Below are 15,819 nucleotides of genomic sequence, written 5' to 3' on the forward strand. Positions count from 1 at the left end.
CTACTGTACTAAATGAAAGCCTCTTTCATGGTTAAGGATCAGTGACTGGCACTGACACTGGCACTGGCATTGTCACTGGCACTGACACTGGCATTGACACTGACATTGACACTAGTATTGACACTGGCACTGACACTGGCATTAACACTGGCAGGTGACGAGACAAGCTTACTGTGGTAGCTCTGATGCAGGGTGAAATGATTTACTTTAACTATGGCACCTGGCTTGTGGATCATCAAAAATGATGTTTGTGGAGGGGAGTAGGAGAAAGAGAAGTAAAAGACAAGTTTAATGCTAAGAAAACATTTAAAAGTGACTTATCTCTGGAGTGCTGTCATACAACAACTTCCCTATCAAAATAATCAACTGTCCTGTGGAATTAGGTTCAGAAAAGAAGTGAAGGGGAGTTTTAAAAAAACACACAACATTTTATTAATTGAATTCTCCAAGTATGACAGACACTTTTCAACCACATCGTACTCAGCGATGGGGTCCAGAAAATTCACAGCGGGTCAAAGTTGGTTAAAAGCCTGACAAGGATGTTAATAAAAGAATACAAAATGAAAACCAGAGATCAGTGGGTAAACGGGGCAGCCTGCTCTCCCTTGAAAGCTCAAAAAGCATTTCCCACTCTGGAAAAGCTCTGCTACTCTCAGCTGCTTCAGCCGACCATAATTCTGCTACTTGAGTTCTGTGTGAACCCACTTAAAAATGTCCAGATATGTCAACAATATGAATTTCACATGCCTCCACTCTTTTTATTGCCATTAAAAAAGCACTTAAAATTTATAAGGCCAGGCTACTTTAGCTGCTAACTTCAGGCATGTGAGCTGAGCAACAAATTATTTTCCAGGAGCCAGGTGTAATAAATCCTGGTTGGTGTGACGCTCTCTCTCTCTGGTCATATGTCTCATTAACTGCCCCCACACTCTACCTCACCTCCCTCTTCCTTCTCATGCTTTCACTGTTCTTGGCCTTCTATTTCAGTGTATGAGTTGCTACACCAACTCATGTTCTTTCTCTTCTGATCCCTTTAATCCCTCAGCTCTGAATCTGCAGAAACTCAATGGCAAGTACTTTGATTTCTGAGTCTTACATGTTTGTAGGTTCATATTTCCCAATCACCAGATTTATGCAGATAATCTATCTAGATGGTCCCTGAGTACTGAGGGAGTGCTGCACTATCAGAGGCGCCTTTTGGATGAGTCTTTAAACTGAAGTCCTGTGGACATAAAGTATCTCATGGTGCTCCTCGGAAGAAATGCACAAAAGATTCTCCCCGGTGTCCTAGTCAATATTTATCCCTTAACTATCATTTCTAAAACAAATGATCTGGTCGTTATAACATTACTGCTTGTGGGAGTTTGTAAATTTACTACCATATTTCTTATGTTGCAATAGTGAATACACTTGAAAAGTACTTCGTTGGTAGTAAAGCCCTTTAAGATGTCCTGAGGCTGTGCAAAGTACTATATAAATGCAAATGTTTCTTCCCGTTTCTCTCTTCCTCTGGTCAAAACACTTACATTTTATCGGGGGTGATTTCTGCCTGGTGAGACCTTACTGAATCAGTCCTACAAACCCAGATGGCTTGTTGACCTTGAGATGAATCATCGCCAAACCCGAACCTTGTTCTCATTGGACAATTACAAGTGCTTCAAAGCCATCAAGTAGTGTTGGACAGCGACCAAAAGCAGAAACACTGTTATATTTTATCCCTTCTTAGTCCAGGGATTCAGCTCAATTGAGCACACCTCCGCTTTTGTACCTTTTTCATGGACCCAGAAATAATTGGGAATGATATCAATGGACAAACTTTATGGGCTCCATTTACGTTCTTTTGTCTGCTTCTTTAATGCAGGTGCTAACCTATTTATTTTAAAAGGTTAATGACATCAATAAATTGTAAGGCAAAAGGCTTGCATGTGAATGCATGAAGAGTTTGTCCATTAATATCGACTTTGTTCATTTCAATGGAAGCAGAAGAACAAGAGTAGGCCCTTCAGCCCCTCAAGCCTTTCTGTCATTCAGCTAGATCATAGCTAAACTTTACCATAACTCCATTTACTTGTCTTCATCTCACAACACCGGGTTAAGGTCCAACAGGTTTATATGGTAGCACGAGCTTTTGGAAGGAGCGGCACTCCGAAAGCTCGTGCTACCAAATAAACCTGCTGGACTTTAACCTGGTGTTGTGAGACCACTCACTGTGCCCAAACCAGTCCAACGCCGGCAACTCCAGATCTTGTGTTCATCTCAGAACACTTCATATCGGGACCGGATTCACCGACCTCGCCCAATCACCCGGGGTTCTCTGGTCCCACTGCAGTGAACAGAGCTTTTGGTTGAGCGCTAAATTCTCCGTTTTCGCTGGCAGCGACAGAACGTGAATGGCCAGAGAATTCTGGCCCAAGTCTAACAAAATCTAATGATCTCAGCTTTAAAACTTTCGGCTGATCGGGTAGAATATTTCAGCTTTTGGGTAGAGTATTCTAGATTTCCACTACTCTATGTGTGAACAAGGGCTTCCTGATGTCACTCCCTGAATGGCCAAACTCTAGTGTTTGGGTGATGCCTGTTCCCTTGTTCCAGAGTCCTCCACAAAAGGGAATTGTTTTTCTCTATCTACTCTAAAGACACTTTTACACATTTTAAACACCTCAACTCGATCAACCCCTTTAATTTTTTAAGTTTAAGGGGATACAACATTAGTCATCGCGATCTGCGTTCCTAATTTAACCTTTGAAGTTGTATTGTGTCCATTTCTTTCCTGGTGCCAATTTCAAAGCCTCCATTTATTGTACATTCCTGGTTGACCTTGAGAAGGTGATGGTGAACCACCTTCTTGAACCGCTGTGGTGAGTGATTTAAGGTAGGAAACGGCAGAAGTTTGTGCAGGTTTTGCCGAAGGAGCAGTTATTGCAACAACTGTCTGCAATCAAAATTAGCTGCCTTGGTGTTGCTTTGTAACCTGCCTCTTTCTGATTTTCTCCAGGCGGATGTTTCCAAGTTACAAGGTGAAAGTTACAGGAATGAATCCCAAAACAAAGTACATTTTGCTGATTGACATTGTTCCTGCCGATGACCATCGTTATAAATTCTGTGATAATAAGTGGTGAGTGTCTGAAAAATTACTCCTAGAAATCAGAAAATCTTAAAACACAGAAGGAATCCATTCAGCCTATTGTGCCTATCCCTCTCTCTTAAATTATTCTTGCATTCTTGGGTTCATGTCATACTATATATAACGCCTACCACTTGGCCTGGGCTTGCAAAATCCTACTAACTGCCCTGGCTTGAGACAGTGAACACTTCTTTAACCTGTGATTATCCCTCTCTCCACTCACGTTATCTGTATGTGTAAAGACTTGACTATACCTGTAAAAATTCACACTCCAATCATTACCTTGTAATTGTGTCTTTGCCTATATATTCCATGTTTGTAAACCTACCTCTCTGTTGTTTGTCCATTGTCATTGATGAGGACCACGACACCGTTAGTCATTTTGAGGCTAGATGCGATATGTCCGAAGATGACTGATCAGACCAATTTGGGCACGGAATGTCCTGGCACATATTGGACAGACTTGTGTAGGCACTGTAGTTGTTGCGCTGGTGGCTCTGGACTTGTGCAGCTCACGCTTAAGCTGTGCTTCAGCAATGCACTTTGCTTTGTAAGCTTGATAGCCCTTGTGGATGAGGCAGCGCCAGGTAGGGCAGTTTTGTGCCAGCGTTTCCCAGGTGGTCGTGTCTATGTCAAGTGACTTCAGGGAGGCCTTGAGTGTGTCTTTGTAACATTTCTTCTGCCCTCCATGCGAGCATCTTCCAGCAGAGAGTTCCCCAATAGGAGCTGCTTGGGTATGTGCTCATCTGGCATACGGATGACATGACCTGCCCACCCGGTCTGCGCTCTCATCAGCAGTGTGTGGACTGATGGTAGGCTTGCTCTAGAGTGAACTTCAGTGTCTGGTAATTTGTCTTGCCATCTGGTGCGTAATATTCTGTGAAGACAAGTCATGTGGAAATGATTGAGCTGTCTTGCAAGCATTCAATACACAATCTACTTGTCAAGGCATACAGGAGGGTAGTGAGTACCACAGCGCTGTAGACCTTTAGTTTTGTTGCAGGGCTGATTCCTCAACGTTCCCATACAGTGGAGCGCAGTCTACCGAAAGCAGAACTTGCCTTTGCTATTCTGCAGTTAACTTCTGTATCGATAGTCACTGCTTGGGAGAGGATGCTGTTAAGATAAGTGAACTGGTCCACTGCCTGTAGTTTCTGCCCTTTGATTGTGATTATGGGCTCTGTTTGATGCATGAGGAGCAGGCTGGTGCATGACTTCGGTCTTTTTGATGTTGATGGTGAGTCCAAAGTTGTCACAAGCCGTGGAAAATTTGTCCATACTGACTTGCATCTCTGGCTCTGAGCCAGTATACAGGGCGCAGTCATCGGCAAAGAGGAAGTCTCTCAGAACAGTCTCCTTCACTTTGGTAATAGCTTGAAGTTTCCTCAGGTTGAAGAGCTTCCCATTCACTCTGTACTTGAGGCTGACTCCAGCAACACTGTCCTGGAAGGCATTATTCAGCATGGCAGTAAACATCATGCTGAAGAGTGTGGGTGCGAGCACATAGCCCTGTTTGACACCAATGGTGACTAGGAATGCCTCAGAGGATTCTTCGCCATCCAATCCTCTGGCCATCATGCCATCATGGAACTGGCGTACCATCTGAATGAATTTGGGGGGGCAGCCAAACTTTGACATGATCCTCCACAGGCCTTGTCGGCTGACAGTGTCGAAGGCTTTCGCAAGATAAAACAAAGGTTGTGTAGAGCTCGCGATTCTACTCCTGACACTTCTCCTGAAATTGGCATGCAGCAAAACTCATGTCAATAATTCCCGTGACCTTTGCGGAAGCCACACTGTGACTCTGGAAGCAGGCCCAGCTCCATATGAGTGACTAGATGATTTAGCAGGACTCTTGCGAGGGTTTTTCCTGTGATGGAGAGCAGCAAGATTCCTTGGTGGTTGTCGCATACTTGCCGATTACCCTTCCTCTTGTAGAGGTGTACAATGGAAGCATCTTTAAGTTCCTGAGCAATTGCTTCCAAAAGGACTGGAACAACTCGGTGAGCTTCAAGATAAGTGCAGGACCAGCAGCTTTGTAGATCTCTGTGGGTATGGCATCTGCCCCTGGGGCTTTGCCACTGGATAGCTGGCTGACAGCTTTCGTGACTTCAGCTACTACCGGTGGATCATCCATGGCGCTGTTGATAGCGACCTGGGAAATCCTGTCTATTGCTTCATCGTTAATAGATGACGGTCGGTTGAGGACAGCTTCAAAGTGTTCAGCCCATCTCTGCAGGATCTGAGCCTTCTCTGTAATGAGAGTTGTACCATCTGTACTTAGGAGGGGGGAACTCCCGAGAGATTGAGGTCCATAGAGAGTGTTGAGGGCTTCACAGAACTGTTTCAAGTCATTTCATCTGCCTTGGCGCTCAGCCAGGCATCCTGCATTTTGTGCAGTTTATACTGGACTGTCCTGTGAGCACCTACCTCTCCACTCACCTGATAAAGGATAAATAAACCTGTTGGACTTTAACTGGTGCTGTGAGACTTCTTACTGTGCCCAACCCAGTCCAACATTGGCACTTCCACATCATGGCTCTCTCTTAAGGAACAGACCAATAATTCCCACTCCCTGCTCTTTCCCATAACCTGCAAATGTTTCCCTTTTGGAAGTAACATTTGGATTTTCTGCCATCTTCCTTTATAGCCAATGCATACCAGAGCACAACGATTTGCTGCAAAACAACATTTTAACTCTCCCCCTGGATTTTTACAATTTATTTAAAATCTGTGTTCTCTGATTACTGGCCTTCCTGCCAGTGGAAAGGTTCACCCTATGTACTCTATTAAAATAATTTTGAACACGTTTATTAAATTTCCCCTTGACTATTTTTACTGTAAATTGAACAATCCCAGCTTCCCTAGTCTCTCCTGGCGATGTGGCCAGAATTCTCTGGCTGTTCATACCGGTAGGATCTTCTGGTCCCCGCCAACTGTGCACTCTTGCTGCAGGTTTCCCAGAGGCGTGGGGTCTGTCAATGGAAAATTCCACTGACAGCAGTGGCAGCACTGCTGCCAGGAAGTGGCGCATCCACCTCCTGCTGTTATAAATACACACTGCAGGGAGGCCAGAGAATCCACCCCCGACACCCATCCCACTGTGAGGAGTAAATGTGAGCTAACCACCCAGCTGGAAATTGATCCGATGGGGTTGAATTCCTGTTTTACGCTCCACCCGAGTTTGGTCTAAAAAGTGCAAGGTAGGAGCAACTTTTAAGTTTCAGTTTACGTACTGGTCTCACAGGTAAGCTTTACATTAACACTGCAATGAAGTTACTCTGAGATTCCCCTAGTTACCACACTCTGGTGCCTGTTCAGGTCAGTACACCTAACCAGCATGTCTTTCCGGCTGTGGGAGGAAATCGGAGCACCCGGAGGAAACCCACGCAGACACGGGGAGAATGTGCAGGCTCCACACAGACAGAACCTGGGTCCCTGGTGCTGTGAGGCAGCAGTACGAACCACTGTGCCACCGTGGGGGGGAGGGTAGGAGAGTGAGGCCAGGCCACTCTTGGCGAGCGGGCGGGTGGGTGGGGAGGAGAGGAGTGAGGCCAGATCGTTGTCTGGTTGGGGGGAGGAGAAGGAGGCGGGTCAGATGTATCTCTGGTGGGGAGGGGTGGGAGGCCTGATCGTTGTCTGGCTGTGGGGGGAGGGCCAATCGTTATTTGGTGGTGGGGGGTGCAATCATTGTCTGGTTGGGGGTGGGGGTGAGGAGTGAGGCCAGATCATTCTCTGGGGGGGAGGGGAGGGTTGGGAGTGAGGACAGATCATTCTCTGATGGGGGGGAGAAGGGAGTCGGGTAAGATATATCTCTGGTGTGGGGGTGGGTGTGGGGGTGGGGAGAAGCCCAATCACTCACTGGTGGGGGGGGGGGGTTGACAGATGGATCTCGGGTGCGGGGGGTAGGTGGGGCAGAGGCAGGGGCATCCGCTGCCACTCTGTGGGTGATCTGTGGGAAGATGGCAGGGGGTCGCGATCGACCTGGGTAGCAGGAGGGTGGGTGGATAAGGGAGACAGTGATGTTGGCGGGGACCATCGCTCCCGGGCCACTTTCTCCACTTTCTGCAGCCCGGGAGCGATCTGACATGGGGACAATTTTTCAAATTATTTTTTAACTGCGCATGTGCAGTTCAGAGCTCCGATCATTTCACCCACAGCGCGATTCAGACCCGTGATTTTTTTTCAGGCTTAGTGCTAATGGGGGCGCCTGAGAGCAGATTTCCAAGTCAGATCTGAATTGTGCCCAGATTCAGCACTTAGAATGAAAATGGTAAAATAGGGTACTCTGATTGCTAAACTCAAGTTGTGGCTGAGTGCTACTCCAGCAGCTCGACACCACCCATGACAAAGCAGCTTGCTAATAACTCCTTCATCCACCAGCCTAAACATTCACTCCCTCCACCACCAGCAGTGTGTATTATATCAATGATAGTCTGCAGCAATTCACCAGGATTCCTTCAACAGCATCTTCCAAACCCACCACCTCTACCACTTGGAAAGATAAGGTCAGTGGATGGATGGGAGCACCACCACTTGCAAACTCCCTTCCAAGGTACACATCAACCTGACTTTGGAACTATGTTGCCGTTCCTTCATGGTTGCTGAGCCAGATTCCCTTCCAAACAGCTCTGGGTGCACCTACACCATATGAACTGCAGTTGTTCAAGAAGGTGGCTCACCACCTTCTCAAGGGCATTGGGGGGGAGGGGGGCAACAAATGTGGGCCTTGACATTGACTTCCACATCCCACAAAAGGATAAAAAGTAGATATTTCTATTCTGTATGTGAATGAAAGAAATTATTTACTTATAGTTTATAGACCTCCCCTCTTGCACTTCAAAGTAAAGTTTATTGATTTAAAGTTTATTTATTCATCACAAGTTAACACTGCAATGAAGTTCCTGCGAGATCCCCTAGTCGCCACAGTCCACGCCTGTTGGGGCCAATGCACCTAACCAGCATGTCTTTTAGACTGTGGGAGGAAACCAGGGCACCTGGAGGAAACCCACTTAGACACGGGGAGAATGTGCAAACTCCACACAGACAGTGATCCCAGCCAGGAATCAAACCCAGATCCCTGGCACTGTGAAACAGCAGTGCTAACCACTGTGCCACTGTGCGTCCACAAGATAATCCAACAGACTCAGCATTACACATTTAACTTTTACTCATTGTGTTCCAGGATGGTGGCTGGAAAGGCAGAGCCTGCTATGCCGGGGAGGTTGTACGTACACCCGGATTCACCAGCAACAGGAGCACATTGGATGCGGCAACTCGTCTCTTTCCAGAAGCTGAAGCTGACCAACAATCACCTGGATCCATTTGGACACGTGAGTGAACGAACAGGCAAAGATGTTTATTGCTCACTAATTATTATTCAATGTTGACACCCAGGATCAAATGGAAACTTTGGATCCCTGTCCAGAGGGATGCAACTGTCAATATCAGCTGCTGTGTTCACCAGTGGTTTGCCCTGTTGTCAATCAGGCTGCTAAGAGGTTGATTGGCCAAACAAGGCTGGCAGAGTGGCACAGTGGGTTAGCACTGCACCTCACAGCGCCAGGGTCCTGGGTTGAATTCCCAGTTTGGGTCACTGTCTGTGTGGAATTTGCACATTCTCCCCATGTCTGCATGGGTTTCCTCTGAGTGCTTCGGTTTCCTCCCACTGTCCAAAGATGTGTAGGTTTGGTTGATTGGTCATGTTAAATTGACTTTCGTGTTGGGGGACTAGCCAAGGTAAATGCATGAGGTTATGGGGATAGGGTCTGGGTGGGATTATGGTCAGTGCAGACTCGATGGGCTGAATGGCCTCCTTCTGCACTGTAGGATTCTATGATTCTAAGTTTATGAGATGAGAGCAGAAACCATTTCCCATGTGGAGCTGGGTGTCAGCTTTGTCCATGCGCTGATTAAAGTAATGATTTTAACTCATAAGTTATTGATAACCTTGAATAAAAGAAATACTTGCATTTATAAACTATCTTTCAACTCTTCAGAACATCCTAGTGTTTTACAACAATGGAACCATTTTGAAGTATTGCCACTGCTGCAATATTGGGAAACATTGCAGACAATTTACACTGAACAAAACCACAAAAACCACATGATAATGACCAGATAATCTATTTCAGTGATGTTGGGTGAGGGATAACTATTGGCCCCCAGACACAGGTGCACTCCTCTGAACCTCTTCAGAATAATCCCATGGGATCATTTACATTCACCTGAGAGGATGGATGGAGTGGTGGTTTACTAATGTCCTTTAGGGAAGGAAATCTGCCGTTCTTACCTGGTCTGGCTGACATGTGACTCCAGAGCCACAACAATGTGGTTGACTCTCAACTGCCCTCCAAGAGCAACCAGGGATGGGCAATAAATGTTCCCCCAGCCAGCAATGCCCATGTCCCACAAATGAATAAAAAAGAAATCTCATCCAAAATTTGGCACTTCTGATGGTGGGAGGGTCAGTCTAGACTTTGTGCTCAAGTCCCTGGAATGGCACTTAAACCCATAATATTCTGTTTCAGTGGTGACCCACTGAGCCAAGGCACATACTCTAAGCAAGAGACTGTTAATCTACAGCAACAACTTGGATTTATAAAGGGCCCTTAATAAAGGACAAAGAACAAATAAAAGTATAGCTCAGAAACAGGCCCTTCAGCTCTCTGATGCCCTAACTAAAGTAAAAAAAAACCTGCCCTTACTCGGTCCCTATCCCTCTATTCATGTACCCATTCCAATGCCTTTTAAATGTTGCTAATGCGCCTGCTTTCACCACCTCCTCTGGTAGCACATTCCAGGCATCACTACTTTCTGCATGAAAAACTTCCTCTGCACATCTCCCTTAAACTTTCCCCTGTCACATTGAACTTGTGCCCCTTTGTAATTGACAGTTCCACCCAGGGTAAAAACCTCTGACTATCCACCCTATCTATGCCTCTCATAATTTTGTAGACCCATTATTGTATATATTATTACTTGCCCATTCAATGCATTACAGAGAGTCAGGGCTCAGAATTAATACAGCAGGCATCCTTCAACAATGTGATAATTGTTAGTACTATGCTACGCAATTTCTCCAAGTCAGAAAGGAAACTATTTAATCTGTTCGAGTCTCATTCCTGCATTTAGTAAATTATTAAGCCCTTAGAAGTTGCACATTGTTCCTTTGGGTTATTTTCACAGGATAGGAACACAGGAACAAGAGTAGGCCACTCAGCCCATCAAGCCTACTCTACCATTCACTACAATCATGATTGATCATCTACTTCAATGCCTCCACCCATCCCTATGTGCACGCTTGCATGCGCGCGCACACACACACACACACACACACACACACACACACACACACACACACACACACACACACACACACACACACACACACACACACACACACACACAAACTTAATTCCTCAAGAATCGGAATCTGGGCCTTCACACACACCCAATACCCTGCTGTAAAATGTCCTAAACCACTTCAGAGGAGGGTTATCAAACAAATTTTATCAAACAAATTTGGTATTGAACCAATTAAATAAATATTAAGCCAGAGAGTCTAAGGAGCAGCATAATGGAGGAAAGAGAGAAAGAGAGCTGGAGAGATGTTGGGAGCGCTTGGCAGCTGGAGGCCCAGATTCCGGTGGTGGAGAAATGAAAATTGGGAAAATTCAAGAGTTCAAGAAGAGCAGACATTGTAGTCAGTCATAAGGCTGATAGGGAATATGAACACAGTAAAAAGTCTGACAACACCAGGTTTTAGTCCAACCTATTTATTTGATAATATTCTCACAAGCTTTCGAGGAGTTACCCTCTTCGTCAGGTGAATGGAGAGTTCTGGCCTCAGACAGAGCATATAAAGCACAGACAGTTTAGAGATTACTGATTAAAATGCGAATCCTTACACCTAACCTGCTGTTCAAGACCTGAAGTGGCTGACAATGTGAGTGGTAGGAGCACTGATCACAGTTTAAAGAGATGTGTATTGTCTCCAGACAGTACAGTAAGTGAGGTTTTGCAAACCCAGGCAAGTCACGGGGGTTACAGATAGTGCGACATGAACCCAAGATCCCTGTTGAGACTGTCCTCATGTGTGCGGAACTTGGCTATCAGTCTCTGCTCAGCGACTCTGCGCTGTCGTGTGTTGTGAAGGCCGCCTTGGAGAATGCTTACCCGAAGGTCAGAGGCTGAATGCCCGTGACCACTGAAGTGTTCGCCAACAGGAAGGGAACAGTCTTGCCTGGTGACTGTCGAGCGATGTTCATTCATCCGTTGTCGTAGCGTCTGCATGGTCTCCCCAATGTACCATGCTTCGGGACATCCTTTCTTGCAACGTATCAGGTAGACAATGTTGGCCGAGTTGCAAGAGTATTTACCATGTACCTGGTGGATGGTATTCTCACGTGTGATGATGGTATCCATGTCGATGATCCGGCATGTCTTGCAGAGGTTGCTGTGACAGGGTTGTGTGGTATTGTGGTCACTGTTCTCCTGAAGGCTGGGTAGTTTGCTGCGAACAATGGTCTGTTTGAGGTTGTGTGGTTGTCTGAAAGCAAGAAGTGGGGGTGTGGGGATGGCCCTGGCGAGATGTTCGTCTTCATCAATGATATGTTGAAGACTCCGGAGAAGATGTCGTAGCTTCTCCGCTCCGGGGAAGTACTGGACGACGAAGGGAACTCTGTCCACTGTGTCCCGTGTTTGTCTTCTGAGGAGATCGGTGCGGTTTTTCGCTGTGGCGCATCGAAACTGCCGATCTATGAGTCGAGCACCATATCCTGTTCTTACGAGGGCATCTTTCAGGGTCTGGAGGTGTCTGTCACGATCCTCCTCATCTGAGCAAATCCTGTGTATACGGAGGGCTTGTCCAAAGGGAATGGCTTCTTTAACATGTTTAGGGTGGAAACTGGAGAAGTGGAGCATTGTGAGATTGTCTGTGGGCTTGCGGTACAGTGAGGTGCTGAGGTGACCGTCCTTAATGGAGATGCGTGTGTCCAAGAATGCAACTGATTCTGGGGAATAGTCCATGGTGAGTCTGATGGTGGGGTGGAATTTGTTGATATCATCATATAGTTGTTTCAGTGATTGTTCACCATGAGGCCAGAGGAAGAAAATGTCATCGATGTATCTAGTGTACAGCATCGGTTGAAGATTCTGTGCAGTGAAGAAGTCTTGTTCGAACCTGTGCATGAAGATATTGGCATATTGAGGCGCAAATTTGGTCCCCATGGCTGTTCCATCAGGGAATATGAAACCATGGAGGAATTTGTAACCAAAGATGAGAATTTTGAAATGAAGGTGTTGCTTAACTGGGAGCAAATATAGGTCAGCGATACTGGAGAGATGGGTGAGCCAGGTGTAGTGTGAGGTAGGATATCTTCCACAGTGTTTTAAACAGACTTGAATTTGTGGAGGGTGGGACAGAGATGTCCAAGAGTGCATTGAAATAGTCAGGACTTGAGGAATTATGTTGTATTTTTTCGGAATGTATAGACTAGACCTAAAGCCCATTGCTGTAAGTCCTGGGTCACACTGATGGCTTTGTGCATCTCTCCAGTTTCCACTCTACTAATGACTTGTAAACTCTTCATTCTGAATAAATCAAAGATGGAGAACTCATTCCGGGTCAGCTGTTTTATGCCTGGATCCCATCATCAAACTAATGTCCTTTAGGGAAGGTAATCTGCCATCCCCATACCTGCTCTGGCCTACATGTGACTCCAGAGCCACAGCAATGTGATTGCCCTCTGAAATGGCCTAGCAAGCCACTCAATTCAAGGGCAATTAGGGATGGGTAATAAATGCTGGCCCAGCCAGCGACGCCCACATCCCATGAACGAATTTTTAAAAATCCAGCACAGTGACTTCCGGTAATAGGCACATTTAAAGGATTGTTATCATAAACGCATCACGTTGTAACACTAAAATAAAAGCAAAATAATGTGAATGCTGCAATCTGAAACAAAACCAGAAAATGCTGGAAAATCTCAATAGGTCTGACAGCATCTGTGGAAAAAGAATAGACCAATGTTTTGAGTCTGGATGACCCTTCGTGACAAAGAGTCACCCAGATTTAAACATTGGCCGAAACCTCACTGGTGTGGGCAAGGTTCCCAGAACAGAAATCTCCGTTGGCCTCGGATGGAATTTAACAATCTAGCCTGAGTAAGGCCAGAAAATCCCACCAGTTGGCTCTATTCTCACTCCAGACCTGCTACAATTTTCCAGCATTTTCTGTATTTATAACACTAGTTTTCCATTGCTGCTGGCAAAAATAATTTCTGAGACTATTCAACATTCAGCATTGATTGTCTGTTCAGTATCGATTGGAACAGACTCCATGTGAATACGAGTCTCAGCAGATAAGTGAATTACTCAAGCAAATCTGTAATATGTAGACAAATGAATCATGAAATTATACTGTGTAATATTGGTTAAAAAAGCATTTAGTGTGTTTGATTGAAATTCCTTTGTCTTATATACCAATGATACATTAGGCTCTTTATGTGAAATTGTAAAAGCTTTTGTTAAAATTGAGACCAAAGGAATTTTAAAATGCATGCTTGAAGTATTTGCAAATTGATATTGCACAGTGCCTTTTCAAAGTGACAGATTTAAAGGGTAATTCTATGATCTCGTGCTTGCAGGGATCATGGATTGGAGATGGGGCTACAGTACTACAGAAAAAAAAAGCAGAATTTAAATCGATATGACATAGTTCAAATCCTTAGTAAATCACACAGACCTTCGCAGGCAGTGATTTATATCTGAAACAGAATCACTGCTGTTGTGTCGGGAAATATGTCAGCTTTGCACTCAGTAAGGTCCCACAAACAGAAATGAGAAAACTAATCAATTGATTTGTTTTGGTGGCGTTGGATAAATGATGGCAAGAGCATCAGCAAAGGTCTCTGTGCATCTTGTGATAATATCATGAGGTGTTCTAAAGCAATTTGAACAGATACACATGCACTCTCTTAGCACATCACTAACATAATAGCCTAATTTATAGTCACAAGACTGAGTAGAACCTGAACTTTCTAACCATGAGTTGAGTTAAGAGAGCTACCATGGAGATAAGCTGATAGCAAGCCTGAGGCATGGTAGCATAATAGTCCTGTTATTAGGCTAGCAATCCAGACACTTAGACTAATGATCTATGAAATTGAACTCCAAATCTCACCAAAACAACTGGAGATTTTAAATTCAGTTAATTAAATACACAAAATTCTCCCAATCCCTGCTTCCTGCAAAATGGAGGAATTATTTCAAAATATATCAAATATTGGTGATGCACAGCAGGATATCGAAGATAAATCAAAATACAGGACTTCCATTCTTTCTGAAATGTAGGTGAATGGTGAATTCAGAGCGATAAAGATCCTAGTCCATAAAATAAATAATCTTTTCATTTTAATTCCAGTCAACATTAAACAGTAATTCCAATTTTAGGATTTACACTCTACCCTCATAGGCTTGGGTGTAGGTTTCAGATGAGAGGGGAGAGATACAAGAAGGTCCAGAGGGGCAATTTTTTCACACAGAGGGTGGTGTCTGGAACAAGCTGCCAGACATAGTAGTAGAGGCGGGTAAAATTTTGTCTTTTAAAAACCATTTACATTGTTACATGGGTAACATTGATATGGAGGGATATGGGCCAAACACAGGCAATTGGGACTAGCTTAATGGTAAAACTAGGTGGCATGGGCAAATTGGGCCGAAGGGCCTGTTTTCATGCTGTACATCTCTTTGACTCTATGACTCACTAAATGTTTCTTCTGAAGAACAAAAACTAAAATGAAGTATCTGCTTTCCACCAAACCATATTTCCATAAACAGGCTGACAGAGTGGACTTTGGCGTGGTGAAAAAGGGAAAGAGTAGAGATTGGGATTAACAGCACAGGTGTGATGGAATGAATGGCCTCCTTCTATGCAGGATCATTCTATGAAAGCATCAGCTGGCAATTTATTCAGATGCTGCGTTCAGTGCACGAGGAATGAAAACCATCACCGGGTGGGAAATGCCACAGTGTCAGAACAATGCCGCCAGATCAGCCTATTCCAACACAAAGACAAAATACTAGGATGTGGATGCTGGGAATTTGAAATAAAAGTTATTCCGTTGCTCTCCTGGCTAGCCTTCCATCTTCAAAAACCTGAACCCATTCAAAACTCTGAGAGACACCAGCAAGGCACGAAGAGAAAGTAATTGCACCTTTTTTTAAACTACTGTGGTTAATCAACTGTAAAGAATTAGAAAAGAGTTTCACCAGAGAAACTTGCTTTTTCCCATTACATGAGCAAAGAGCAGTCTGACACAAGGGAGCTCTGAAGTGCCTGTCCCATTGTATTTTCTCAAATTAGTGCTCATTGGGTCTTTGGTTTGAAAAGCGCAGGCTTAATCTCATTGTCAGAATCACTTGCCCCATTTCCAAATGATAAGAAAGGGATTTGGGACGGAAGAAGACAGCAGACATCGCTCTGTCATCCAGACAGACCTCATTGTGACAAAAGTAGTGATTGATACAAGAGCATGCTCTTTTATCCATTAAACTTACTCGCGCTTGCTAAATGCCTGTGATGTGCACAGTTAATGGCTCTGGTTACTGGCTTGTAGGGTTGTGTGTACTAAGCTTGGTTGTTTAAACCCACAGCTTTTAGCAACACTAAAAACAAACCATTACTGTGTGTG

At 44.8% G+C, this 15,819-nt stretch overlaps 1 protein-coding gene across 1 annotated transcript in view; it reads left to right on the plus strand.

The window, feature by feature from the left end:
• tbx4 (T-box transcription factor 4) overlaps window positions 1–15,819 on the plus strand; it is a 106,825-nt gene that overhangs the window by 47,713 nt on the left and 43,293 nt on the right. The window contains exons 3-4 of the mRNA XM_080210516.1: window positions 2,996–3,115; window positions 8,310–8,457. Of these exons, the coding sequence (XP_080066642.1) occupies window positions 2,996–3,115; window positions 8,310–8,457 (268 nt within the window). The remainder of the gene's footprint in view (window positions 1–2,995; window positions 3,116–8,309; window positions 8,458–15,819) is intronic.

This window comes from Carcharhinus amblyrhynchos, chromosome 23 (genome assembly GCF_965287045.1).
Source record: "Carcharhinus amblyrhynchos chromosome 23, sCarAmb.v2.hapA, whole genome shotgun sequence".
NCBI classification, from domain to species: domain Eukaryota; kingdom Metazoa; phylum Chordata; class Chondrichthyes; order Carcharhiniformes; family Carcharhinidae; genus Carcharhinus; species Carcharhinus amblyrhynchos.